The sequence below is a fragment of the Saimiri boliviensis genome, chromosome 6 (genome assembly GCF_048565385.1).
Source record: "Saimiri boliviensis isolate mSaiBol1 chromosome 6, mSaiBol1.pri, whole genome shotgun sequence".
NCBI classification, from domain to species: domain Eukaryota; kingdom Metazoa; phylum Chordata; class Mammalia; order Primates; family Cebidae; genus Saimiri; species Saimiri boliviensis.
Genome location: NC_133454.1, coordinates 71,715,665 through 71,742,104, shown reverse-complemented (window position 1 = coordinate 71,742,104; position 26,440 = coordinate 71,715,665). Strand labels below are relative to the sequence as shown.

Here is a 26,440-nt window from a genome sequence, read left to right as displayed (position 1 = left end):
CCACATTGGTCAGGCTGGTGTTGACCTCCTGACCTCAAGTGATCCGCCTGCCTTGGCCTCCCAAAGTGCTGGGATTACAGGTATGAGCCACCGCACCCACCTCCTTTCTTTTTCTTTTTTCTTTTAGAGACATGGTCTCTCCCACCCAGGCTGGTATGTAGTGGTGCGATCATTGCTTATTGCAGCCTCTACCTCCTGGACTCACAAGATCCTCCTCTCTCCCAAATAGCTGGGACTACAAGCACACACCCACTCCCCAAGCTGATTTTTTTCCCCCTGATATGACCTAGTCTTCTGAATGCCTGGCTAATTTTTACATTTTTTGTAGAGATGGGGCCTCACTTTGTTGCCCAAGCTTCCTTCCTTTTTTTTTTTTTTGGTTTCTGTCACCTAGGCTGGAGTGTAGTGACAAGATCTTGGCTCACTACAATCTCTGTCTCCCTCCAATCTTGCCTCCAATTTCTGGATTGCATAGTAAGTTTATGTTTAACTTTGTAAGAAACTGCCAAACTGTTTTCAAAACGGCTGCACCATTGTGTATTCCCACCAACAATGTTTGAGGGTTCTGGCAACTTTTCATCCTGGACAGCAGTTGGTATCATCAGTTTTTTAAAAGCTATTACTAGGTTTATGGTGGTATCTCATAGTGGTGTAAATTTTCATTTCACTAATAAATAATTATGTTGAGCATCTTTTCATGGGCTTATTTGTTATCTGTGTATCTTCCTTGATGAGATGTCTCTTCAAATCTTTTGTCTATTTAAAAAAAAATGGCTTGGGCCAGGTGTGGTGGCTCACGTCTGTAATCCCAGCACTTTGGGAGGTTGAGGCGGGCGGATCACAAGGTCAGGAGTTTGAGACCAGCCTGACCAACATAGTGAAACCCTCTACTAAAAATACAAAAATTAGCCAGAGGTGTTAGCATGCGCTGGCAATCACAGCTACTTGGGAGGCTGAGGCAAGAGAATTGTTTGAAACCGGGAGGTGGAGGTTGCAGTGAGCCAAGATCACGCCATTGCATTGCAGCCTGCGTGACAGAACAAGACTCCGTCTCAAAAAACAAACAAAAGGCTTGTTTCCCTATTGGGGTTTGAAAATTTTTCATCTACTTTTGGATGCCAGTCTTTTTTTTTTTTTTTTTTTTTTTTTTTTTCAGACAGAATTGCACTCTGTCACCAGGCTGGAGTGCACTGGCACAATCTTGGCTCACTGCAACCTCCGCCTCTCAGGTTCAAGCAATTCTTCTACCTCAGCCTCTGGAGTAGCTGGGACTACAAGTCTCTGCAACCATGTCCCACTAATTTTTGTATTTTTATTAGAGATGGGATTTTACCATGCTGACCAGGCTGGTCTCAAACTCCTTTCCTGACCTCAAATGATCCACCCACCTTGGCTTCCCAAAGTGCTGGAATTACAGGTGTGAATCACTGCACCTGGCCACCGGTTACTTTTCAGATATGTGTTTTGCAAATATTTTCTTCCTGTCTGTGACTTATCTTCTTGTCCTCTTAACAGTGTGTCTTTTGAAGAGCAGAAGTTAAGCTAGATGAAGTTCAGTTCATCAATTTTTTTCTCTTATGGTTTCTGCTTTTGCTTTTATATCTAAGAAATCTTTGCCTGACCCAGTCATAAAAAACATTCTTCTATGTTTTCTCCTAAAAGTTCTATAGTTTTAAGTATTACATTTAGGTCTGTGATCCATTTGAATAATTTTTGTGTATGAAAATAATTTTTGTGTATGAAAAAGTGTGTCAAAGTTCTTTTTTTTTTGGCATATGAATATTCATTTGTTTCCAGAACCATTTGTTGAAAAGATTTTCTTTCCCCACTGAATTTTCTTAGCACCTTTGTTGACAGCCAGTCAACCATGTATATATATGTGAGTCTATTTCTAGGCCCTATTCTGTTACCTATATGCTTATATCTATACCCACTGTCTTGATTAGTGTAGTTTGATTACTGAAACTCTTTGTTTTTCTTTTTAGAAATATTTTGGCTATTCTAGGTCCTTTGGGTTTTCCATAAACATTTTTAGAATTAGCTTGTTGATTCTACAGAAAAGAGTCTAATGGGATTTTTTTTATAATTGTGTTGAATCTGTAGATCTATTTGGGAAGAGTTGATATCTTAATTGTTTATATTGAGTCTTCTGATCTACTAACAGAGTTTATTTCTCCATTTACAGTATTGAAATAATCTTTGTTTGCTCTGCTTTTATGTGTTCTTTGGATTTGTTGGAAAACTGTAAGAGAGGGAAGTAACATTTACTGACTACCTACCTGGTTCAGTCTGGGTTCTTTACATATCTTATGTCAGTATTTCACTCGATATAGGATGCCCTCTGGTTTGCCTTAAATAACATTTAATCCCATGGGTAGAAATTCCTTCCCTTTTTAATTTGTTGGTTTTTTTTTTTTTTTGGAGACAGATTCTTGCTCTGTCACCCAGGCTGGAGTGAAGTGGTGTGATCTCTGCTCACTGCAACCTCCGCCTCCCAGGTTCAGATGATTCTCCTGCCTCAGCCTCCCTCGAGTAGCTGGGACTTCAGGTGTGTGCCACCAGGCCAGGCTAATTTTTTGTATTTTTAGTAGAGATGGGGTTTCACCATGTTGGCCTGGCTGGTCTCTTAACTCCTGGTCTCAGGTGATTCGCCTGCCTCGGCCTCCCCAAGTGCTGGGATTATAGGTGTGAGCCACCACACCTGGTGGCAACTTCTTATCTATGTTCTGCCCTTATAGTTTTGCCTTCTTCAGAATTCCATACAAATAAAATCATATAGTATTTTTCTTTTTGTTTCTTCTTTTGGTTAGTATGCTGTATTTGAGATTCATTCATGTTGTTGCCCGAAAGTAGTTTTTTGTTTTTTTTTATTGTTGTTGCTGAGTAGCATTTCATTGAAAGGATGTGCCACAGTTTATTCCTTCCCTGATTGAAGGACATTTGTGTTTTATCAGTTTTGGGCAATTATAAAGCCACTATAAATATGTATAGGTTTTTATGAGATCACACGTCTTCATTTATCTAGGAGTATGACTGCTGAGTCAAATAGTAAATGAAGTGTATGTTTGATTTTATAAGAACTGCCAAGGCTTGGCACAGTGGCCCACACCTGTAATCCCAGCACTTTGGGAGGCTGAGGAGCACGGACCACTTGAGCTCAGGAGTTCGAGATCAGCCTGGGCAACATAGTGAAATCCTGTCTCTACATTAAAAATACAAAAACTAGCTGGGCATGGTGGTGTGCGCCTGTAGTCCATACCACTTGAGAGGCTGAGGCAAGGAGTATTGTTTAAGCCTGGGAGGCAGCGGTTGCAGTGAGCCAAGATCGTGCCACTGCACTCCAGCCTGGGCGACAAAGTGAGAGTCTGTCCTTTTTGTTTGTTTGTTTGGGATGGAGGCTCACTCTGTCATCCAGGCTAGAGTGCAGTGCCGAGATCTCAGCTCACTGCACCTTTGCCTCCCAGGTTCAAGCAATTCCTGCCTCAACCTCCTGAGTAGCTGGGATTACAGGTGCATGCCACCGTGTGTGGCTAATTTTTCTAATTTTAGTAGAGACGGGGTTTCACCATGTTAGCCAAGATGGTCTTGAACTCTTGACCTGGTGACCCTGCCGCCTTGGTGTCCCAAAGTGCTAGGATTACAGGCGTGAGCCGCAGCGCGCAGCAGAGAGCCTGTCTTAAAAACAACAACAAAAATGTAATTTAGGTAGTCTGTCACTGTAGCAAGGTAATATATGGCATAGTATGTGGATATGGCAAAATTTATACTTTCTTTTTTTTTTTTTTTTTACACTGAGTCAGAAAATTATTTTAATAGCAAAACTTTTCTTTTCTTTCTTTTTTTTTTTTTTTTTGAGGCGGAGTTTCGCTCTTGTTACCCAGGCTAGAGTGCAATGGCGCAATCTCAGCTCACTGCAACTTCCGCCTTCTGGGTTCAGGCAATTCTCCTGCCTCAGCCTCCTGAGTGGCTGGGATTACAGGCATGTGCCACCATGCCCAGCTAATTTTTTGGATTTTTAGTAGAAACGGGGTTTCACCATGTTGACCATGATGGTCTCGATCTCTTGACCTCGTGATCCACCCGCCTCAGCCTCCCAAAGTGCTGGGATTATAGGCTTGAGCCACCGCACCCGGCCTCTTTTTTTTTTTTTTTTTTTGAGACAGAGTCTCACACTGTCACCTAGGCTGTAGTGCAGTAGTGTGATCTCAGCTCACTGCAATCTCTGCCTCCTGGGTTCAAGCAATTCTCCTGCCTCAGCCTCCCTAGTAGCTGGGACTACAGGTGTGTATTAACATGCCCGGCTAATTTTTTTGTATTTTTAGTGGAGACAGAGTTTCACCACGTTGGCCAGGATGGTCTCGATCTCCTGACCCTGTGATCCATCTGCCTTGGCCTCCCAAGGTGTTGGGATTTCAGGTGTGAGCCACCACGCCTGGCCTTGTCTACTCTTTTCTAAGTTGCTTTAATAACCTTAAGTTGTCTAAATTCTTTTCTCTCTATTCTTGGTGGTTTTTTCATACTTCTGAGGTTTGGGCTATACAATTTTTTATGATTTTGTTCCAAATGGCAAGAGCTGCCATCAAAGACCCATAAAGTTGTTTACAGGTTTGGTTGGCATCAATTTTCCCTGCAAAGGAAGCTGTTGGAACCTTAGTGTTTAATTTATATCTATTCTGTCATCAATTGTCTTCATCACTTTGATTAATTCTTGGAACTGGGCGAACTCCTCAAGTTCACACTGCCACTGGGCACCGCCAGATTGAACAAACAAAAATTATATTTTCTGGCTGGGCGCAGTGGCTCATGCCTGTAATCCTAGCACTTTGGGAGGCTGAGGTGGGTGGATCACCTGAGGTCAAGAGTTCAAGACCAGTCTGGCCTTCATGGTGAAACTCCATCTTAAAAAATAAATAAATAAATAAAATTATACTTTCTTACTCATTAGATATTAGTATATTCCCATTTTACAGATGTGGAAATTAAGGCTCACAGAGGCCAAAAGCACAGAACCAGTAACTTGCCTGGATTTAAACCCAGTTCTGCCTGACAAGTATTTTCAGTTATATAGGGTCTTATTTTAAGTCCTTCAGCCAAATTTGAACTTTTAAACTTTTACACATTATAGTACAACTATGCTAAAAATGTTCTTTAAAAAAATTTGATAATAAGCTGTGACTTTAGCTCTCACAGCTGACAATACTTCAATTCCTTTAAACCTAAAAATGTGCTTCATCTCGTTCTGATGCCCCAGAGAGTTGGTTCTTCTTTCAGCACTTGACACATACTTCATGTCACTTAGTGCTCTGGGCTTGAATGATCTATTCCTGTGGCACTTTCTCTTCCCTCTGACAGTGCATTCCTTCTGGATGGGGACTGTGTTCTTTGTTTCTTTAGTAACCAGTACAAGGCCCGCCATGTGGGAGACATTCAGTCATGAATGAAAGAATTACAGGTTCTTGAATGTCACTATACAATCCAGTTGTGTGGTGTACATTTCCTAAACTAATGAAAATCCTTTTAATGAATTTATTCAAAAACTATTTATTGAGCCTCTTCTTGCTATGTGGTGAGCACTGCACTAGACATTCTGGGAGAAATTAAGGTGAACCTCCTTAGTTTCAGGGAACATACACACACACAGTGTATGCACACAAACATGCATGTATATACACACTGAGAAACATAATTATAACATAATGTAAAAGATAAACTACAATTACAGCTCAAAGAGGCAGTAGTAATTTAGAGTAGTGCTTCTCAAAGTACCATTCTGAGAAGATATTTCAGGAGCTTATGCCAAAATGTACATTAATACTTTGTTTCCTTCATTAGGAAAGTCTTGATATTAAGAAAAACCTTGGCTGAATGAAACGGTTTGTTTAGTGACTGGTTGCACATTTCTTGTCTGTCACGGGCCAATGACGATTAGGCTGTTCACTGGCAGCTTGTCTGTGGACCACACTTGAAATAACATGTGGTTAAGAGTACAAGCTCTGTCCACAGAATGAGAGGAAATATTTTCAAGCAATCCAGCTGACAAGGGATTAATAACGAGAATATTTAAAGAGCTCAAACAACTCTACAGCGAAACAACAACAAACAAACAAATTAAAAACCTAATAATCTGGCCGGGCGCGGTGGCTCAAGCCTGTAATCCCAGCACTTTGGGAGGCCGAGGCAGGTGGATCATGAGGTCAAGAGATCGAGACCATCCTGGTCAACATAGTGAAACCCCGTCTCTACTAAAAATACAAAAAATTAGCTGGGCATGGGGGCGCGTGCCTGTAATCCCAGCTACTCAGGAGGCTGAGGCAGGAGAATTGCCTGAACCCAGGAGGCGGAGGTTGCGGTGAGCCGAGATCGCGCCATTGCACTCCAGCCTGGGTAACAAGAGCGAAACTCCATCTCAAAAAAAAAAAAAAAACAAAACCTAATAATCTAATTTTAAAATGGGCAAAAGATCTGAATAGACATTTCTTAAAAGAAAACATACAAATGGCAAACAGGCATATGAAAAAATACTCAATGGCATTTTGAGCAAAGAATTGGACAAACTTTTTTAAAAAGTGCTCAACAGGCCGGGCGCGGTGGCTCACGCCTGTAATCCCAGCACTTTCGGAGGCCGAGGCGGGTGGATCACGAGGTCAGGAGATCAAAACCATCTTGGTCAACATGGTGAAACCCCGTCTCTACTAAAAATACAAAAAAAAAAATTAGCTGGGCATGGTGGCGCATGCCTGTAATCCCAGCTACTCAGGAGGCTGAGGCAGGAGAATTGCCTGAACCCAGGAGGCGGAGGTTGCAGTGAGCCGAGATCGTGCCATTGCACTCCAGCCTGGGTAATAAGAGCAAAGCTACATCTCAAAAAAAAAAAAAAAAAAGTGCTCAACATCACTGATCATCAGACAAATGCAAATCAAAACTACAGTGAGATATCATCTCACACCAGCCAAAATGGCTTTTATCCAAAAGACAGCAATAACAATGTTGACGAGGATGTAGAGAAAAAGGAACTTTCCTACACTATTGATGGGATTGAAAATTAGTACAACTACTATGGAGAACAGTTTGGAAGTTCCTCAAAAAACTAAAAATAGAGCTACCATATAATCTAGCAATCCCACTGCTAGGTATAAACCCCAAAGAAAGAAAATCAGTATATTGAAAAGATATCTGCACTCCCATGTTTATTGCAGCACTATTCACAATAGCCAAGATTTGGAAGCAACTGAAGTGTCAACAGGTGAATAGATAAAGCAAATGTGATACATACACACAGTGGAGTACTATTCACCTATAAAAATCAATGAGATCCTGTCATTTGCAACAACATAGATGCAACTGGAGGTTATTATGTTAAGTGAAATAAGCCAGGCACAGAAAGACAAACATTGCATGTCCTCATTTATTTCTGGGTGCTAAAATTAAAAACAATTGAACTCACAGAGATAGAGAGTAGTATGATGGTTACCAGAGGCTGGGAAGGGCAGTGGCGGTTCGAGGAGAAATGGGGATGGTTAACGGGTACCAAAAACTAGAAAGATTGAATCAGATCTAATATTTGATGGCACAATAGGGTGACTATAATCAATAATTTAATCGTACATTTACAAATAACTAAATGAGTGTAATTGGATTGTTTGTAACAGAGAGGATAAATGCTTGAGGTGATGGATACCCCATTTACCCTGATGTGATTATTACACATAGTATGCCTGTATCAAAATATCCCGTATACCCTAGTAATATATATACCTGCTATGTACCCGCAAAAATTAAACATAAAAAAAAAAGAGTACGAGCTCTTGAATCAAACTGCTGACATTCATATTCTAGCTTTATCAGTTATTAGCAGTATGACCTTGGGAAATTTTGAGCCTCAGTTTCCTCATCTATATAATGAGGATGATACATTTTTCTGTTTCTTTGAGTTCTGAAAATTAAACAAGATGGTATATGACAGCACTTAGTACAGACACTGGCACATTGTAAACATTCTGTTACTAATGTTATTGTTGTAATAATTAAGAATTTTTTTCAGCTGGCAGGAATTAGAGATAGCTTCTTAAAGGTTGGTGGCAAAGAGCGTTAAATGTCATTCACAGAATGCTATCATACCTACAGTGGATCAGTTCCTTGGAATTGTGTTTGAAATTTTTAGGACTCTTTTTAGAGACGCTGCTTTTACCGTGAAGGGCGCTGAATTTCTGTTTTTCCTTTGGCTTTTAAATTTTGCCACATAGCTAGGTTTCTGGTTCCCCCACAGCTGGTGTGTTCACATAAGATTAGGGTCGTGTTAGAGGGAATAGTTTCCATGTTTTGTTTGTTTGAGTCAAGAGTCTTGCTCTGTTGCCCAGGCTGGAGTGCCATGGCGTGATCTTGGCTCACAGCAATCTTTGACTCCTGCCTCAGCCTCCTGAGTAGCTGGGACTACAGGTTCCTGCCACTACCACTCCTGGCTAATTTTTGTATTTTTAGTAGAGATGGGGTTTCATCATGTTGGCCAGGCTGGTTTTGAACTCCTGACCTCAAGTGATCCTCCTGCCTTGGCCTCCCAAAGTGCTGGGATTATAGGTATGAGCCACCGTGCCCAGCCTAGTTGCAATGTTTATAGGGTAGTTGTGGTAAGAAGCTAGTTTATTTTACATCTGGCTAAGTGATCAGTGCTGCATGGTTGTATACTCCTGGATTATAGATTAAAAGAATAGTCCAAAAAAAAAGTTTCTTTAAAAAACTCAGCTGTAAAATACTCTGGCTACATTTGAGTGAAATCAGAAAGGCAGTTACATTTGTCGAGCACCTACTATCAGTGAGGCACTCTGAACAAGCTAAGTACATTTTTTGTGTATTATTTAACTCAAACACCTTGTACACAGTAGATTAAAGTATCAACGCTGGAGCCAAACTGCCTTCGTTTTACTCTTGCTCTACTGCATTCTTACTGTATGACATTGGGCAGTTTGCTCAACCTCTTTGTGTCTTGGTTTCCTCATCTGTAAAATGTGGTTACTAAAAGCACCTACCTTAAAAGAATATAGTGAAAATTAAGGGAGCTAATATATATAAAGTACCTAGAACTATGTCCAGCAACTATTGGCTGCCATTATTACTACTAATTATTATTATTATTATAGAAGCTTGCCCATAGTCCTACACCTAATAAGTGGCAAGTTCTGGAGTTAACCCTACTTTTTTTTGGCCAGGCACGGTGGCTCACACCTGTAATCCGAGCACTTGGGAGGCCAAGGAAGGGTGGATCACCTGAGGTCAGGAGTTCGAGACCAGCCTGACCAATATGGTGAATACAAAAAGTTAGCCAGGTGTAGTGATGCATGCATGTGGTCCCAGCTGGTTTGGAGACTAAAGCAGGAAAATCCCTTGAACCCAGGAGTTAGAGGTTGCAGTGAGCTGAGATTTGCCATTACACGCCAGCCTGGGCAACAAGAGTAAAACCATCTCAAAACAAAAACAGAAAAACCCAACTTTCCCCCCTAATTCTCTATTCTTCTAACTGGTTCTCCATACAATGTTTAGGATGATCTTTCTAGGTGGAAATATGATTATGTCACTCTCCTGCTTCAAATCCTTCGATGGCTTCCCACTCCCTTAGGATCACGATGAAAGTTTCTCATGTAGCTTCCTAGGTGGTCCAGGGCTTGCCCCGCTTCTCTTCGCACTTCCCTCCCTACCTCCATCTACGTCCAGTTACACTGGCTTTGCTTTTGTCCCTTTCCACCTCAGCACCTTTGCATATGCTCCTCCCCTCTTCATCTAACTAGCTTCTACTACTTTTTTCTTAGGTGTCATCTTTTTTTTTTTTTTTTTTTGAGACGGAGTTTCGCTCTTGTTACCCAGGCTGGAGTGCAATGGCACGATCTCGGCTCACTGCAACCTCCGCCTCCTGGGTTCAGGCAATTCTCCTGTCTCAGCTTCCTGAGTAGCTGGGATTACAGGCACGCACAACCATGCCCAGCTAATTTTTTGTATTTTTAGTAGAGATGGGGTTTCACCTTGTTGACCAGGATGGTCTCGATCTCTTGACCTCGTGATCCACCTGCCTCGACCTCCCAAAGTGCTAGGATTACAGCCTTGAGCCACCTCGTCCGACAGGTGTCATCTTTTTAATTACTTTTTGTGTTTGTTTGTTTGTTTTCTTAGGGGTCATCTTGAATGTTTACTTCAGGGAATCTCATTAAGTTAGGTCTTTATTTAGAAGAAGGAAAAGGTATTTAACTGCCCTTTTATAACATGCACTCCTTGCCCTTGTAATTAATTACTTGACTATTATTGGTCTTTCCTATTAGACTCTAAGCTTTGCAAGGCAAGGACTGTTGCTGTCTTCATTAGTGACCTAACCCTAAGATCTTGCCTAGTACCTGACACATAGTAGGCATTGAATAAAGACTTGTTGATTTGGATTGAATTCTAAAAGGCATGGCAAACGTGATTCCTAGAACAGCAGAATGAATGATGTGCTGCTTTTTGCCTCTTTGCTGGCTCTTTGCTCCAAACAGCTCAGAGAAGAAAGAGCTGTTTGTTTTTTAGCAACTCAGTTCTCTATATTGATTGAGGTTTTCAGACTATCGTACTGTTAGGTAATCTCACTGCCCAGTCTTTCAAAGATTAAATTCTTTTCTTCTGATTTTCATTTCATCTTGATCCATTTCTCCTTGGGGAGAGTGGGTAGAGATGATGGCCATGACCTTGAGATGGAATTGGGCTAGACAGCAGGATACCAGCTTTTGTTCTCTAAATGGTTTGCACTGCTGCAGCTACAACTCACCCAGGAGAGGCGAGGAAGAGCCTCTCATGTGAGTCCCTTAATTTGCCTGCATCGCTTGCCGAGCAGCTGTGTGAGGAGATGGAAATCTCACTCACCTGGGAGCAGCTTCCAAGCCTGAAGTAGAACCAGCACCTGTGCTCTGCTGAGAGTAAAAGCATCACTCAGCTCACTCGCTGTGAAGCTACTCTTCTTTTTAAAAAATCAATTTACATTTTAAAAAATTGAGGTATAGGCCAGGCGTGGTGGCTCACACCTGTAATTCCAGCACTTTGGGAGGCCAAGGCAGGTGGATCATGAAGTCAAGAGATCGAGACCATCCTGGCCAACACGGTGAAAACCTGTCTCTATTAAAAATACAAAAATTAGCCAGGTATGGTGGTGTGCACCTGTAGTCCCAGCTACTTGGGAGGCTGAGGCGGGAAAATTGCTTGAACCCAGAAAGTAGAGGTTGCAGTAAGCTGAGATTGCGCCACTGCACTCCAACCTAGTAATAGAGTGAGACTCTGTCTCCAAAAAAAAAAAAAAAAAAAAAATTGAGGCTGGGTGTGGTGGCTCATGCCTGTAATCCCAGGCATGGGAGGCCAAAGTGGGTGGATCATGAGGTCAAGAGATCGAGACCATCCTGGTCAACATGGTGAAACCCCGTCTCTACTAAAAATACAAAAAATTAGCTGGGCTTGGTGGCACATGCCTGTAATCCCAGCTACTCAGGAGGCTGAGGCAGAAGAATTGCCTGAACCCAGGAGGCGGAGGTTGCAGTGAGCCGAGTTCGCGCCATTGCACTCCAGCCTCGGTAACAAGAGCGAAACTCCGTCTCAAAAAAAAAAAAAAAAAAAAAAAAATGAGGTATAACTTGTATAAATTGAAGCTTCCCAACATCCCAGCAGACTTCCTCATGTCCCTTTCTCAGCAATACTCCCCCCAAATAGCATTATTTTGTCATGTTGGGTTGACTCCTAAAATTCAGTTCTTTCTTTTTTTTCTTTTCTTTTTCTTTTTTTAAGATGGGGTTTCACCATGTTGGTCAGGCTGGTCTTGAACTCCTGACCTCAGGTGATCCACCCGCCTTGGCCTCCAAAGTGTTTGGATTACAGGTGTGGGCCACCATGCCTGGCCAAATTCAGTTCTTTCATTTCTTTCCTTCCATTTTACTGTCTGATCATCATAGCAATGTTTATTGCAGAAAATTTGGAAGATACAGATTATAGAATAATATAGGTACTAAAACAAACAGAAACAAACAAACAAACAAAAACCCGTATGTACTGTTACATACATAAAGGCCTGTTCTACGTCTTGATAAATGACTGCCTCCTATGAAGCCTTCCCTGAGCCTCCCTTTCCTCACGCTCTTGTCCTTATGGTATTTGGCACATCTCTATTATTGCCTTTGTCTTACTGTAGTAAAATGTTTGTATACTTGCCTAGCTCTTTAAAACACTCAGAGTGAGCGCCTTGAAAGCATAGACCTCTTTTTTGAGACTGAGTCTTGTTCTGTCACCCAGGTTGGAGTGAGGTGGCATGATCTCAGCTCATTGCAACTTCCGCCTCCCAGGTTCAAGCGATTCTCCTGCCTCAGCCTCCCAAGTAGCTGGGACTACAGGCACTCACCACCACACCCAGCTAATTTTTAGTAAAGACAGGTTTTTACCATGTTAGCCAGGCTGGTCTTGAACTCCTGACCTCAGGTGACCCACCTGCCTCAGGCTCCCAATGTGCTAGGGTTACAGGTGTGAGCCATCATGCCCAACTGAATTTTTTTTTTTTTTGTAAATAGAGACGGTCTCACTAGGTTGCCCAGGCTAGTCTTGAACTCCTGGACTCAAGCAATCCTCCTGTCTTGGCCTCCCAATGTGCTCACATTATAGGTGGGAGCCACCACACCTGGTCGCATAGACTTCTTATTGTCCATTAGGGTGCCTAGAACAGAGCAGGGTGTTAGTAAATGTTTGTTGAGTGAATAAGTAAATCAATGAAATCTTGCTGAAGTAAGTGTTGAAGAATAAAATCCATGATTGGTGGCAGGAATGGACAATTCCCACTTTAGTCAGTCAGTCCTATCTGCAAAATGCCAAAAAAGAAAAATAGTATTTTAGGTTGTTTTTGCTTTTCTGAAACAATTATTTCATTTGATCATCCATAAGAAGTCTATGATTATGTCCCCATTTTTTTATATTGAAAAGTTATTACTGTATTTGAATTTGAAGAAGAGGAGATCAGAGATTATGCTGAAAAGCAGTAGGGGTGTTACTTAGAAAGACTGCCCGAAAGAATTTGTAATACCTTGCTTTTACTGACTACATTTACGGTATGCCAGGCAATTACTTATGTGATCTCATTTAATCATTGCAGTAACTCTATGAATTAGGTATTATTATTTTCAATTTATAGCAGAAGAAATGGAGATTCAGAAACCTGAATTTCCATGTTCAAATAGGTAATAAGTGGCAGAGCCAATATTTAATTCTAGGACTGACTGACATGTCTCTAATCCATTTTCTATTACTTCTAAACTCCTGCCCTCGGGATCCACCTGCCTCGGCCTCACAAAGTGCTGAGATTACAGGTGTGAGCCACTGTGCCTGGCCTATTACTCTAAACTTTTTTTTTTTCTCTCTGTTGCCCAGGCTGGAGTGCAGTGGTGCATCTCGGCTCACTGCAACCTCTGCCTGCCAGGTTCAAGCAATCCTGCCTCGGCCTCCTGAGTGCTGGGATTACAGGCGCCCACCACCATAACTGGCTAATTTTTGTATTTTTAGTAGAGACGGGGTTTCACCACGTTGGCCAGGCTGGTCTCAATGTCCCAACCTCAGATGCTCCACCTGCCTCCGCCTCCCAAAGTTCTGGGATTACAGGCATGAGCCACTGTGCCCGGCCTCTAAACTTCTTTTGTAGAGGTCCACCTATAGAGGGCCATGCCGCTTGCTTATTAAGTGATGATTTTGTGACATAGGAAAATTTAGGAATCCTACTGTCATTATTATTTCATTTATCTTCAGTTTTATGAACTTTTTGATAAGATGAACATAACACTAATACCATATTTCCATGTAGCCATTAGTCCAGTCTTACATACATGGTCCTCACAATTCTCTGTTGATATAAGCCTAGATGGTTATCCTGTTTATATGAAGAAACTGAGGCCCAGAGGGGGAAGTGACTTACCTAAGTAAATATTGCTAATAAGTAGCAGGGCCGACACTTGACTCCATGTTCCATGTTGTTTTCACTGCAACATGTAGACATACTGAAGCTGATTTTAGTATGCATAAACTCTACAACCTGAGAGAGAAGTCACCCCTTAGGGTAAAATTAATAATGTCTGGAGGTAGTTTTGACTGTCACCACTTGGGGAATACTGCAGATATCCAGGGGGTAGAGGGATGTATGTGGATGTGTAGGTCAGCCCTTGCAGCGAAGAATTATCTGGTCTAAAATGTCTGTAGCACTGACGTTGAGAAATCCTGTTGTAGAACACTTAGTTTTTATATATTATTTCTCCAGAACAGGTTTAATACCCAAGGTTAGCCTCCAAAGCATACCTGGTAATGAGCTTGATTCTTTTTTTTCTCTCTTTTTTCTTTTTTTGTTTAAGACAAGGTCTCTCTCTGTTGCCCAGGCTGGAGTGCAGTGGCGCCATGTTGGTTCACTGCAGCCTTGACCTCCTGTACTCAAATGATCTGACCATTGCAGCCTCTTTAGCAGCTGGGACTACAGGAGCGTGCCGCCACACCCAGCTAATTTTTGTATATTTGTAGAGACAAGGTCTCACTGTTTTGCTCAGGCTAGTCTTGAATTCCTGAGTTCAAGTGATCTGGCTGCCCTGGCCTCCCAAATTCCTGGGATTACAGTTGTGTGCCACCACACCGGGCCACTTGATTCTTTTAGAATGGGCTATTCTTCAGTAGCAACAAATTATTTATTAATCAGCAGGTTTTATTCAGAGCGTTGTATTAAGTATGATTAGAGATGCAGAACTGCATTAAACATTGTGTATTTGCTTAGGGAGTTTGGAGACTTTTGAAGGAGATAAGGGGGATCCAGTTATTTTGCTCCTGGTTGCAGATAAGCATCCCCTACATTCCAGGAACTAGTGCATGCAGTAGTGGCTATATGCATGGACTACCATGATTGAAGTTGTTGGTGGCTTCAGTGAACACTCACACTAGCTGACTCTTCCTTCCCACAGTTATGCGATACCAACCAAAACCTTAGAAGTGCTGCAGTTGCAGGACCAAGGCAGCAAAATGTTCCTGGACTCAGTGCTTACCATCCATGAGCGAGTGGTTCAGGTAGGCACTCCAGGAGAATCAAAAATGTATTTACTTCTCCTGGTTCTTGTCTCTGTCCACATTTTCCCCTTCTGTCATGCTCTTTTTTTTCTCCTGCCTGCCCTTGAATGATGGTGTTCTCCAGGGTTCAGTTCTTGACACATCCATCTCTCCTTTTATAATACCTTCCCCCTATGCAGTCTCATTCATTCCTCAGGCCTCAGTGACCACCATTTAATACCGATGACGCCCAGATGTATACATCTCTAGTCCCAATCTGTTGGCTGAGGCTTGAAGCTCGATACTCGGTTGTCTACTGGCCTTCTCGACTTAGATGTTCCACAGGTGTTCTCCCTGCACTCCGTCTATGCAAAATTAGTTATAGAGGGGCTCATTTTCTGTAATCTTCTTCACCTTTGAGCTTAATGTGTCACCTTTGTCCTCTGATATCTACTCATTCACCAAATTCTGTAGCTTCTACCTCCTAAAAATCTTTCAGATTCATCCACTTCCCCTTACCCCCATACCAAGTGATCCTATCATTTTCCTGCTTGAAACCCCTCAGTGGCTGGCTTCCTTTGATCTCTAGCAGTTGTCCTCTTTCCTTCCTGTAGATAAAGATGAGTGCCAACCACACCACCATGAGGGTGCCCAGAGGTATTAAAAATTCACAGCTTCCCCAGTTTTAACATCATCCCCCTTTTAATAAGAGCATTAATTGACATGTAATGGACACATTCAGTTTACCAATTTGAAGTATACAATAAAGATGGTTTTTAGTATATTCAGAGAGTTATGCAACCATCATCACCATCAATTTCAGAACATTTTCATCACCCTAAAAGAAACCGTGTACCCATTAGCAGTCACTCCTCTTTCCTGATCACTCCAACCCCTTGCAGCCACTAATCTACTTTCTATCTCTATGGATTTATCTCTTCATTTAAATGGAGTTGTACATCAAATGACCTTTTGTGTCAGGCTTCCTTCACTTAGCATAATGTTGTCAAGGTTCATCTCTGTTACAACATGCATTGGTACTTCCTTCCTTTTTATTGCCAAATAATATCCCACTGTTCAGGCATCACCCCTTTTTGATCCACTCAAGGGACATATCAGCAAGGTAATAAAATGAATGTTAAATTTAAGTCTAAGTATGCTAATTTTAGAAATAATTAAGTATAATCTTTGGCTTTTAAAATATAATCAGAAATAGATTATTTATAATATATTCGTTGACAGATCTGACATGTTAGAAGCCATAGAATAGTTTGAACGCTTTAGGTTGGTACTCAGCTGCCTTCATGATTCTCCTCCTGCTTTTCTTCTTCACAGCCCATTTACTCCAGCCACACAAGGAACTAGTTTTAATTTCCTAACACTGTTATGCCCCCACATTTTACTGAATGTTGTTTCCTCTCCCTTCAAAATCCTCCACATTACTATTGAATTCTCCTAGTTTACTCCTATTTTTCTCCAAGATTTCACCCAGATACTACCTTTTCTGGAAGCTTTTTTGACTTTCTTTGGTTGAGTTGGGTAGGAATTTCTCTTGTGGGTCCTTGCAGCCCCCTGCCTGCCCTTTTACCATACATCTGATTCACCTCTGTGTTATTAGCACAGGGTCTGACACCAGTCAGATCCTGGTGTGCCTGGATATGGGCAAAGCTGAGTTGAATCAGAAAGTGTGCCCGGGTACAGTGATTCACACCTGTAATCCCAGCACTTTGGGAGAACAAGGAAGGTGGATCATGTGAGGTGAGGAGTTGACCAGCCTGGCCAACATGGTAAAACCATGTCTCTACTGAAAATACAAAAATTAGCCAGGCATGGTGGCAGGTACCTGTTATTCCAGCTTCTTGGGAGGCAGAGGCAGGAGAATTGCTTGACCTGGGAGGTGGAGGTTGCAGTGAGCCAAGATAGCATCACTGCTCTCCAGCCTGGGGGCAACAGAGCAAGACTTCGTCTCAAAAAAACAAAAAAAGAAAGTCAGCCTGAGCTGGGTGACATGGTTCATGCCTGTAAACCTAGCACTTTTAGAGGCCAAAGTGGGAGGATTGCTTGAATCTAGGAATTTGACCAGTCTGGGCAACATAGCAAGACACTGTTTCTACCAAAAAATAAAAATAAAAAATTAGTTGGGCCTAGTGGCACATACCTATAGTCCCAGCTACTCTGGAGGCTGAGGAGGAAGGATTCTTGAACCCAGGAGTTCCAGGTTGCAGTGAGCTATGATTGCTCCACTGCATTCCAGCCTGGGCAACAGAAAGAGACCCTGGACTTTTTTTTTTGAGATGGAGTCTCACTGTGTCACCCAGGCTGGAGTGCAGTGGCGTGATCTTGGCTCACTACAGCCTCTACCTCTTGGGTTCAAGCAATTCTCCTGCCTCAGCCTCCTGAGTAGCTGGGATTACAGGTGCCTGCCACCACACCCAGCTAATTTTTTGTATTTTTAGTAGAGATGGGGTTTCACCATATTGGCCAGGCTGGTCTTGAACTCCTAACCTCAGGTGGTCCACCTGCCTCAGCCTCCCAAAGTGCTGGGATTACAGGTGTGAGCCACCGCGCCATGCTTTATTTCTTTCTTATTTATTTATGAGATGGAGTTTCGTTCTTGTTGCCCAGGCTGGAGTGCAATGACGTGATCTTGGCTCACTGCAACCTCTGCCTCCTAGATTCAAGCGATTCTCCTACCTCAGCGTTCCCGACTAGTTGGGATTATAGACATGTACTACCACACCCAACTAATTTTGTATTTTTAGTAGAGATGGCATTTCTCCATGTTGGTCAGGCTGGTCTCAAACTCCTGACCTCAAGTGATCCGACTGCCTCAGCCTCCCAAAGTGCTGGGATTACAGGCATGAGCCACTATGCCCTGGCCAAGACCCTGAACTTTAAAACCTCTTGGTCCAGTAATGACATCTAATACCCATGGGAGTAGATATTGGCACTGACCATCTCAGCAGCTTGGCAGACAGCAGGAGAAATCCTGTAGAGACCAGGTTCAGAAACCAGTTTTGGTGCTAAACTTCTGTCCTTGGCCTCTCCAGACTCTATTGGAGCTGGCATTTGAACCCATGCCATGTCTGCCTAATTGCCTTGTTTTTAGCTCCTCCCACCCCTCAGAACACCTTCTTTCATTTTGCAGATCAGCGGTTTGAGTGCTACATTTGCAGAGATTTTCTTGGAAATAATCCAAAGCAATCTTCCTGAAGGAGTCAGATTGTTAGTGAAGGAGGTAGGTGCTGATTTGAGAAGAGGCCCCTGCTGGCCTGTGTATGCTCAAAATAAGGATAAGAACATCTGGACTTCCTGGTTTCTCAAAAATTAGAAAGAACAGAGAAATGTGGGTAATGTAGCCTAAATAATAATCAGAAAAGACGTGCACTCTGATGATACTGTGATCATTATTCCAGCTTCTGAGGCATCAAGGATGATGCTTTGTGGCCTATGAGTGCTGACTTTCAGCACATCATCCTGATGTTGGTGGTGAGCGTATGAGGCCCCAGAATTATCTCCTTTTTCAGGCAGTTGTGTAGAAGAAAGAACATGGTTTAAGAGAATATATAGTATAATAAAGCAGAACACCAATTGGAAAATACGTGTTAGAGAAAAGTTTCCTGTACCTTCAAGGCTTGACTGTAGCCTGACTGAATATATTTCATGAAGAATGCTAGTTAATAGGATTTTTGGTCAGGCATGGAAAACTTGGAGAACATTAGGAATCTTAGCCTAAAAACTAAGTATTTGGGTCCAGTTGCCAAGACAATCCTTCTTCTGACACAGATGTAATCAGGTCATCTTAGATTGGTACCATTTGCTCCATCCAGCTCTGCTTGTTCTGAGTCCACGTTTGTCAAGCTTCTGGTTGTTATTTGGTCTTCACATAGATTTGGGTACAGGGACAGCATGTGGTGGTCATGCTGACTTAAAATAGTCCAATCCCTGTTTGTTTTATTTCCCATGTAAATAAATAATTTTGGTATTTGATCTCTCTCTTAAATGCTTCTACTGTGATAGTTATAGCATTTTGACATTAAATCTTCATATATCTGTCTTTTCTAACCAGACTGTAAGTTCACTGAAAGCAAGGAGAAAATCTGAAGTTTGAATCCCTAATATCTAATACAAGTCTGCTACATCGTCGATAATAAAAGTTACTTGACTCTGAATGATTGTCTACACTACAGAGCTGGCTTATGGGCCCTTTTTGGATGCTGTACATATTTGGGTAACTAAAAGCTCTGCAGTAATTTCCACTTATTTTCTTTTTCTTCTCCTTAGCACACTGAAGAAGACTTCAAGGGAAGATTCAAAGCTCGACCAGAACTGGAAGAACTATTGGCTAAGTTGAACTAGCTACTGTAGACCCTTTCATGCCAGCACTCGTCATACTGAGTGCCAAGGAGAAGAGCTTACTGGGTGGTCAGAGTTCATCAGGAGACCTGACATTTAGATTTCATAAGTACCCATTCCCACAGCCAGTAATGCCCGCACTCCTCTGTGGCATGGCTGTACTTGCCATTTGTTACCACTTACCTATGAGCTAACCCTTGTTATCCTCCATCTAATAAAAATCTGCTACTGATGTGTATATGTATGTGTGTTAGAGAAATTGGCTCATCCTGTGGAGTATCTTTAAGAGATTCTGGCTGGGCACAGTGGCTCACACCTGTAATCCCAGCACTTTGGGAGACCAAGGTGGGTAGATCACGAGGTCAAGAGATCGAGACCATCCTGGCCAACATGGTGAAACCCCATCTCTACTAAACATACAAAAAATTAGCTGGGTATGGTGGTGCACGCCTGTAGTTCCAGCTACTCAGGAGGCTGAGGCAGGAGAATTGCTTGATCCCAGGAGGTGGAGGTTGCAGTGAGCCAATATCATGCCACTGCATTCCAGCCTGGTGACAGAGCAAGACTCTGTCTCAAAAAAAAAAAAAAAAAAAAAAAAAAAAAAAGAGGTTCTATATTTTGGCCAGGCACAGTGGTGTATCCTTGGAATCCCAGCACTTTGCGAGGCCAAGGCAGGAGGATTGCTTGAGACCAGGAGCTTGAGACCAGCCTAGCAATGTAGGGAGACCTTGACTTTACCAAAAACATGTTTTTAAATTAGCCGGGCATGGTGGTATGCACTGGTAATACCACTACTTGGGAAGCTGAGGTGGGAAGATTGCTTGAGCCCAGGAGTTTGAGACTGCAAGAGCTATGATTGTGCCATTGCACTCCAGCCTGGGTGACAGAGCAAGACCCTTTCTCCAAAAAAAAAAAAGGGAGATTTGGCTGGGCGCAGGGGTCACACCTGTGATCCCAGCACTTTGGGAGGCTGAGGCGGGAGGATCAGGACGTCAGGAGATCAAGACCATCCTGGCCAACATAGTGAAACCCTGTCTCTACTAAAAAATATAAAAATTAGCTGGGCGTGGTGGTGCACACTTGTCGTCCCAGCTACTCAGGAGGCTGAGGCAGGAGAATTACTTGAACCCCGGAGGCAGAGGTTGCAGTGAGCCGAGATCGCGCCACTGCACTCCAGCCTGGTACCTGGCAACAGAGCTAGATTGTCTGAAAAAAGAAAAAAAAAAAAACATTCTGTTTTCTCTTTGCCTGATGCTTTAGCTCAGAAGCATGTTCCCCTTCCATATTTCTCCATCTAGGGTGAATTCATCCTTTAAAGCAATCTGGCATGGTGTCCTGTAGTGAAGCAGAAGATCATAACAGAAGTGAACTCTCTGCAGATGGAGGTTGGAGAGAGGGAGATTTTGGCTTTCTGCATGAAAAAACTCTCCAGATAGAAACAGATTCTGCCGATAAGTGAAATAAATTGCTTTGTGGGGTAATGAGTGACTTATTCAGCTAGATGTTGCATAACTGCTAATTAAGTTTGCCTGGATTGAGTTTAAGCAAATAATTGAAGGTTTATCTTAGTCAGCTGTCAGCAAACTATTGCCCATGAACCAAATCCTACCCACTCCCTGTTTGTGTTTTTTTTTTAACATAATATATTGAACTGAAATTCGTATTTACAAAATTAAACATTTTAAAATGAATAATTCAGTATCATTTACAGGTAGTGCTCGACTTACGATCATGGTCAGGACCGCGGAACGGTGGTAACACAATTTGGTCGTAAGTTGAGTAGGCTACATGTACAGTTGAAATGGTGCACGCAGAGATGGTAGTGCTGCCAGAAGCTGGTCCGCACTGTCATATGCCCAGCTAGGCGACGTTTGCGCTATCAGATGCGGAGCAGTCATGGCTAGTGATTGTGGTCATAAAGTCGAATGGTCGTAAGTTGCATAGGTTGTAAGTCAATCAATACCTGTATTTAGTACATTCACAAAATTGTGCAATCACCAGCTCTATCTAGTTCCAAAACCCCTCCTTGTTTTTTAAAGTAAAGGTTTATGGGGGCCGGGCGCGGTGGCTCAAGCCTGTAATCCCAGCACTTTGGGAGGCCGAGGCGGGTGGATCACGAGGTCGAGAGATCGAGACCATCCTGGTCAACATGGTGAAACCTCGTCTCTACTAAAAATACAAAAAATAGCTGAGCATGGTGGCACGTGCCTGTAATCCCAGCTACTCAGGAGGCTGAGGCAGGAGAATTGCCTGAACCCAGGAGGTGGAGGTTGCGGTGAGCCGAGATTGTGCCATTGCACTCCAGCCTGGGTAACAAGAGCGAAACTCCGTCTCAAAAAAAAAAAAAAAGGTCTATGGGATAAGAGCCTTGCTTACTCACTTACATACTGTCTCTGGATGCTTTAATGCTACAATGGCAGAGCTGGGTAGCTGCATGTGTATTGCCTCTATATCATATGGGCAGTGGGCATATCACGTGTTTTCCATTTGGAAACCTGTAAAAAATAGCAGTCTTTTCCAGTTGCTCAGTTGTTATCAATATGTGGAAGCAGGAATCAGAATTTCATAAATTGACAAGATACTGGAGCTTAAGGACTTTAGGATGCAGCCAAACTAATTGTGTCTTTTAGCTAGTACAGGTTAGGGGTCCATAGAGGGCAATCCTTTGCCCAAGGTCACGGGGTATGTCATTGGCAGAGGGGCAGCAGGATTAAATCTCTTGATTCCTACTCCACCTCTTTCTGTCACATTACTCAGGAATGAGTCAGGCTTCTGACACAGGAGGCAACTGGATTCTGTCACCTTGGAGCTCGTGTGTCACTGACCTAGTTGATGATTTATCCTCTCACTGGAGTCAGAGAGCTTTTGTTCCTCATGATTAGTTTCCCCTGAGACAAATGAAAATTACTCTTAATGTCTTATCATGATAAGAGGGACTGGAGATATTCTGATTGCCAGAACCTCAGGGTTACAAAACAATTATGAGCTTTGACTCACCTGGAGGGAGGCTCAGAAGGAAATGGATGTTCTTAGGGTCACGTGGCAGTGAAACTAAATAGAACACAAGTCTTCTGGCTCCAGGTTGAAAATACCTTCCCTTCCCTCCCTGAGACAACCTTTTAAAGGAAAAGAGGCAAACAAACCTGGGTTGTGCCTGACTTCTACATTTATTAGTTTTGAAGCTGAGTTATTCTAACCTCAATGAACCTCAGATTTCTGATCTGAAGAATGGGGATAATCCCTTTTTAGGGATTTGAGATGGGGATAATGTATATAATGAGCTAGTAACGATCAGTAAATGTTATATTTCCTTCCCTTCTAAAACTTCTTTGGCATACGTTTTTAAAATTTTTTTCATTGTGGTATAATTTGTATATAGTGACACACAGATCTTGATCGTATATTTGATCAATTTTGAAGCTACGTCTACCTATCCATGAAATCCATACTTCTATCAAGGTAAAGAACATGTCCATCACCCCAAAAAGTTCTCTCATAATCTTTTTCTCCCCCTCCCTCATCCTCAGAGATGGAGTCTTGCTCTGAAGCCCAGGCTGGAGTGCAGTGGTGCAAATCTCGGCTAACTGCAACCTCTGTCTCTGGGTTTAAGCAATTCTCCTGCCTCAGCCTTCCAAGAAGCTAGGATTACAGGTGCCACCATGCCTGGCTAATTTTTGTATTTTTAGTAGATACAGGGTTTTTACCATGTTGGCCAGGCCAGTCTCCAACTGGCTGGTCTTGAACTCCTGACCTTGTGATCTGCCTGCCTCAGCCTCCCAAAGTGCTGGGATTATAGGCATGAGCCACTGCACCTGGCCATCTTTCACATTTTCCCCAAGCAGTAACCACCAACCTCCTTTCTACTCCCATAGATTAGTTTTGCCTATCTAGTACTACATATAAATGAAATATACAGTATGTATTCTTTTGTGTCTGACTTCATTTAGCATAATGTTTTATCCATTGTGTTACATCAGTACTTCATTTCTTCAGCATACTTTCAGCATTTAATATCCTAGTTGGGGTTAAATTATTTCTAGTAGTGCCATGGAATCTCAAGGGATAGGCAGGAGAGAAGAAGGAATATTGGTGGATTGGGAATCAGAATAGATGGGTTCAAATACTGGCTCTATCAATACATAACCTTAGAGATAAACTATTTTGATCTTCATTTTACAAATGTGTTAACTGGTCCAAGGAGGGAAAGAGACTTGTCTAAGGTCACCTAGTTAGCCAGTGGCAGAGCCAAGAATAGTTTAAGGTTACTCAATCCCTGGTTGAGTGGCTGAATGCACATTACTGAGATTTTTTAAAAAGAATTTTTTTTTTTTTTTTTTTTTGAGACGGAGTTTCGCTCTTGTTACCCAGGCTGGAGTGCAATGGCGCGATCTCGGCTCACGGCAACCTCCGCCTCCTGGGTTCAGGCAATTCTCCTGCCTCAGCCTCCTGAGTAGCTGGGACTACAGGCACGCGCCACCCTGCCCAGCTAATTTTTTGTATTTTTAGTAGAGACGGGGTTTCACCATGTTGACCAGGATGGTCTCGATCTCTTGACCTCGTGATCCACCCGCCTCGGCCTCCCAAAGTGCTGGGATTACAGGCTTGAGCCACCGCTCCCGGCCTAAAAAAGATTTTTATGTAGATTACTCATTTTCTTTCTTTCTTTTTTTTTGAAACAGAGTTTCTCTCTTGTCACCCAGGCTGGAGTGCAATGGTGCAATCTCAGTTCACTGCAACCTCCACCTCCTAGGTTCAATTAATTCTCCTGCCTCAGCCTCCCAAGTAGCTGGAATTACAGGCAACTGCCACCCAGCTAATTTTTGTATTTTTAGTAGAGGCAGGGTTTCACCATGTTGACCAGGCTGGTCTCGAACTTCTGACCTCAGGTGATCCACCTGCCTTGGCCTCCCAAAGTGCTGGGATTATAGGCCTGAGCCACCGTGCCTGGCCAGGTCACTAAAATGGGTAAAATTGGCAGTTTTCCTACTTGAAGCCAGCAGATTCCTCAGCTTTATGTTTTTGTTCCTTTCCTCTGGCTGGGGGTGACTTGTTTCTCCACCATGGAAGCCTGGAAATAGCCAGCTACGGATTCTAAAAAGGTATGTTTTAGACAAGGAGAAACAAATGAAGTCTAGGTATTTTGGCCACTCAGACACTAGCAATGCTGAGACCCCTGGGTCCCCTCTGTTTCTAGTGTACTTAAGGAAAGCTTTCTGAGCCTGTATTGGGTGTGCTTAGAACTAGACCTGCTGGAGAGACACCACAGAGGTGGCCAATGTGTCTTGTGCTTGTTTAATCTGTACTTTGATCTCTGTGAATATTTGTTTTCACATGTCTGATCTTCCTTTCAGAATCTGAAATGATTCATTTGGCTATAATAATCTCCCTGGAATAACTTTCATTCTCAGACATTTCAGCTCATTTTAGGAAATCAGCTTACCATTTATTTAGAAAGAGTGCCCAGGCTCTGAAGAATGAAAACTCTTGAAAAGATATCTTCTGAGAGGCAGGAATCACTGCTACCTCTGCCTGCTTTAAGTCCTTGCTGGAGCAGAGGAGGGATCCCCAGCATTTTCTACAGGAAAATGTAAGGATTCAGTCTGGACTTCTTCAGTTCTCTTTGGGTTTCTTTTTTCTTTTTTTTTTGAGAGAGGGAGTTTTGCTCTATCACCCAAGTTGGGGTGTAATGGCATGATCTTGGCTCACTACAACCTCCATCTCCCAGGTTCAAGCAATCCTCTTGCCTTGGCCTCCCTAGTAGCTGGGATTACAGGCACCCGCCAACACGCCCAGCTAATTTTTTGTATTTTTAGTAGAGAAGGGGTTTCACTATGTTGGCCAGGGTGGTCTTGAACTCCTGACCTCAGGTGATCCACCCACCTCAGCCTCCCAAAGTGCTGGGATTGCAGGCATGAGCCACCACGCCCAGCTCCCTTTGGGTTTCTAGTCCACAGCCCAAGGACTTAGTCTGGCAACTTTATGGAGAGAGGGTGGGAGGAGTATCTTATTCATCCAGTAAAACACATTACAGTGCACCTTTGTACTGAGCACAAGGCGAAGTTCCCAGCCAAGGACCTTGCAAGGAAGAACTAAACCATGAGTCTGCCCTAGGCCTAGCCAAGAGAGGCATCAAGTCAAGAGGTCTCTCCACTCATCCCTGGCACCAAGCTTCTCTGCAGAGGCAACCCAAAGTTGCCAGAGTTAGATCCTATAGGGACAGGTATGGACCACCTTAAAGTCCAGCTCCTAGACTGTGGGCTGCAGAGCTGAGACTAAAGAAAAACATACCAATCTAGATCACTGTGGGCAACTTGCACTAATTAATTGCAAACACTTAATTTCATTTTTGCAAAGAGCTGATAAAAGCAAAGTCAATGTGGTTACTCACTACTGTGTGTTAAGCACTGTACTGGGCACCAGATGCCTCCAAGAGTACAGAGCAGAAAACAGCCTAGGCTTTAGAGCAAGACACGCTTAGAGTGTGATCCCCAGTCTGAGCTTTATTTCCTCATCTAAAGGAGATTGAATGTCATGTTCAGAGGACTCAAGATTAGATTAGGTAATGTAACTCAGGACAGTCACTAGCACACATTAATAGTGATGATGGGGCCGGGCGCAGTGGCTCAAGCCTGTAATCCCAGCACTTTGGGAGGCCGAGGTGGGTGGATCACGAGGTCAAGAGATCGAGACCATCCTGGTCAACATGGTGAAACCCCGTCTCTACTAAAAATACTAAAAATTAGCTGGGCATGGTGGTGCATGGCTGTAATCCCAGCTACTCAGGAGGCTGAGGCAGGAGAATTGCCTGAACCCAGGAGGCGGAGGTTGCGGTGAGCCGAGATCGTGCCATTGCACTCCAGCCTGGGTAACAAGAGCGAAACTCTCTCAAAAAAAAAAAAAAAAAATAGTGATGATGGTTAATAGCTAATGTTCAATGAACACTTACTATGTGCCAGATGTTGTTCCTAAGCTAAACCAATGACTCAATCTTTCAACAATCCTATGAGGAAGGCCTGTATTAATTTTGAGG

At 42.8% G+C, this 26,440-nt stretch overlaps 1 protein-coding gene across 1 annotated transcript in view; it reads left to right on the top strand.

Moving 5' to 3' along the window:
- Nucleotides 1-19,648, top strand: part of MRPL48 (mitochondrial ribosomal protein L48) — a 72,766-nt gene extending 53,118 nt beyond the window's left edge. Inside the window, exons 6-8 of the mRNA XM_039471233.2 lie at nt 14,973-15,075; nt 18,203-18,292; nt 19,339-19,648. Coding sequence (XP_039327167.1) covers nt 14,973-15,075; nt 18,203-18,292; nt 19,339-19,413 — 268 coding nt within the window. The 3' untranslated portion in view covers nt 19,414-19,648. The remainder of the gene's footprint in view (nt 1-14,972; nt 15,076-18,202; nt 18,293-19,338) is intronic.
- Nucleotides 19,649-26,440: the final 6,792 nt, after the last annotated feature.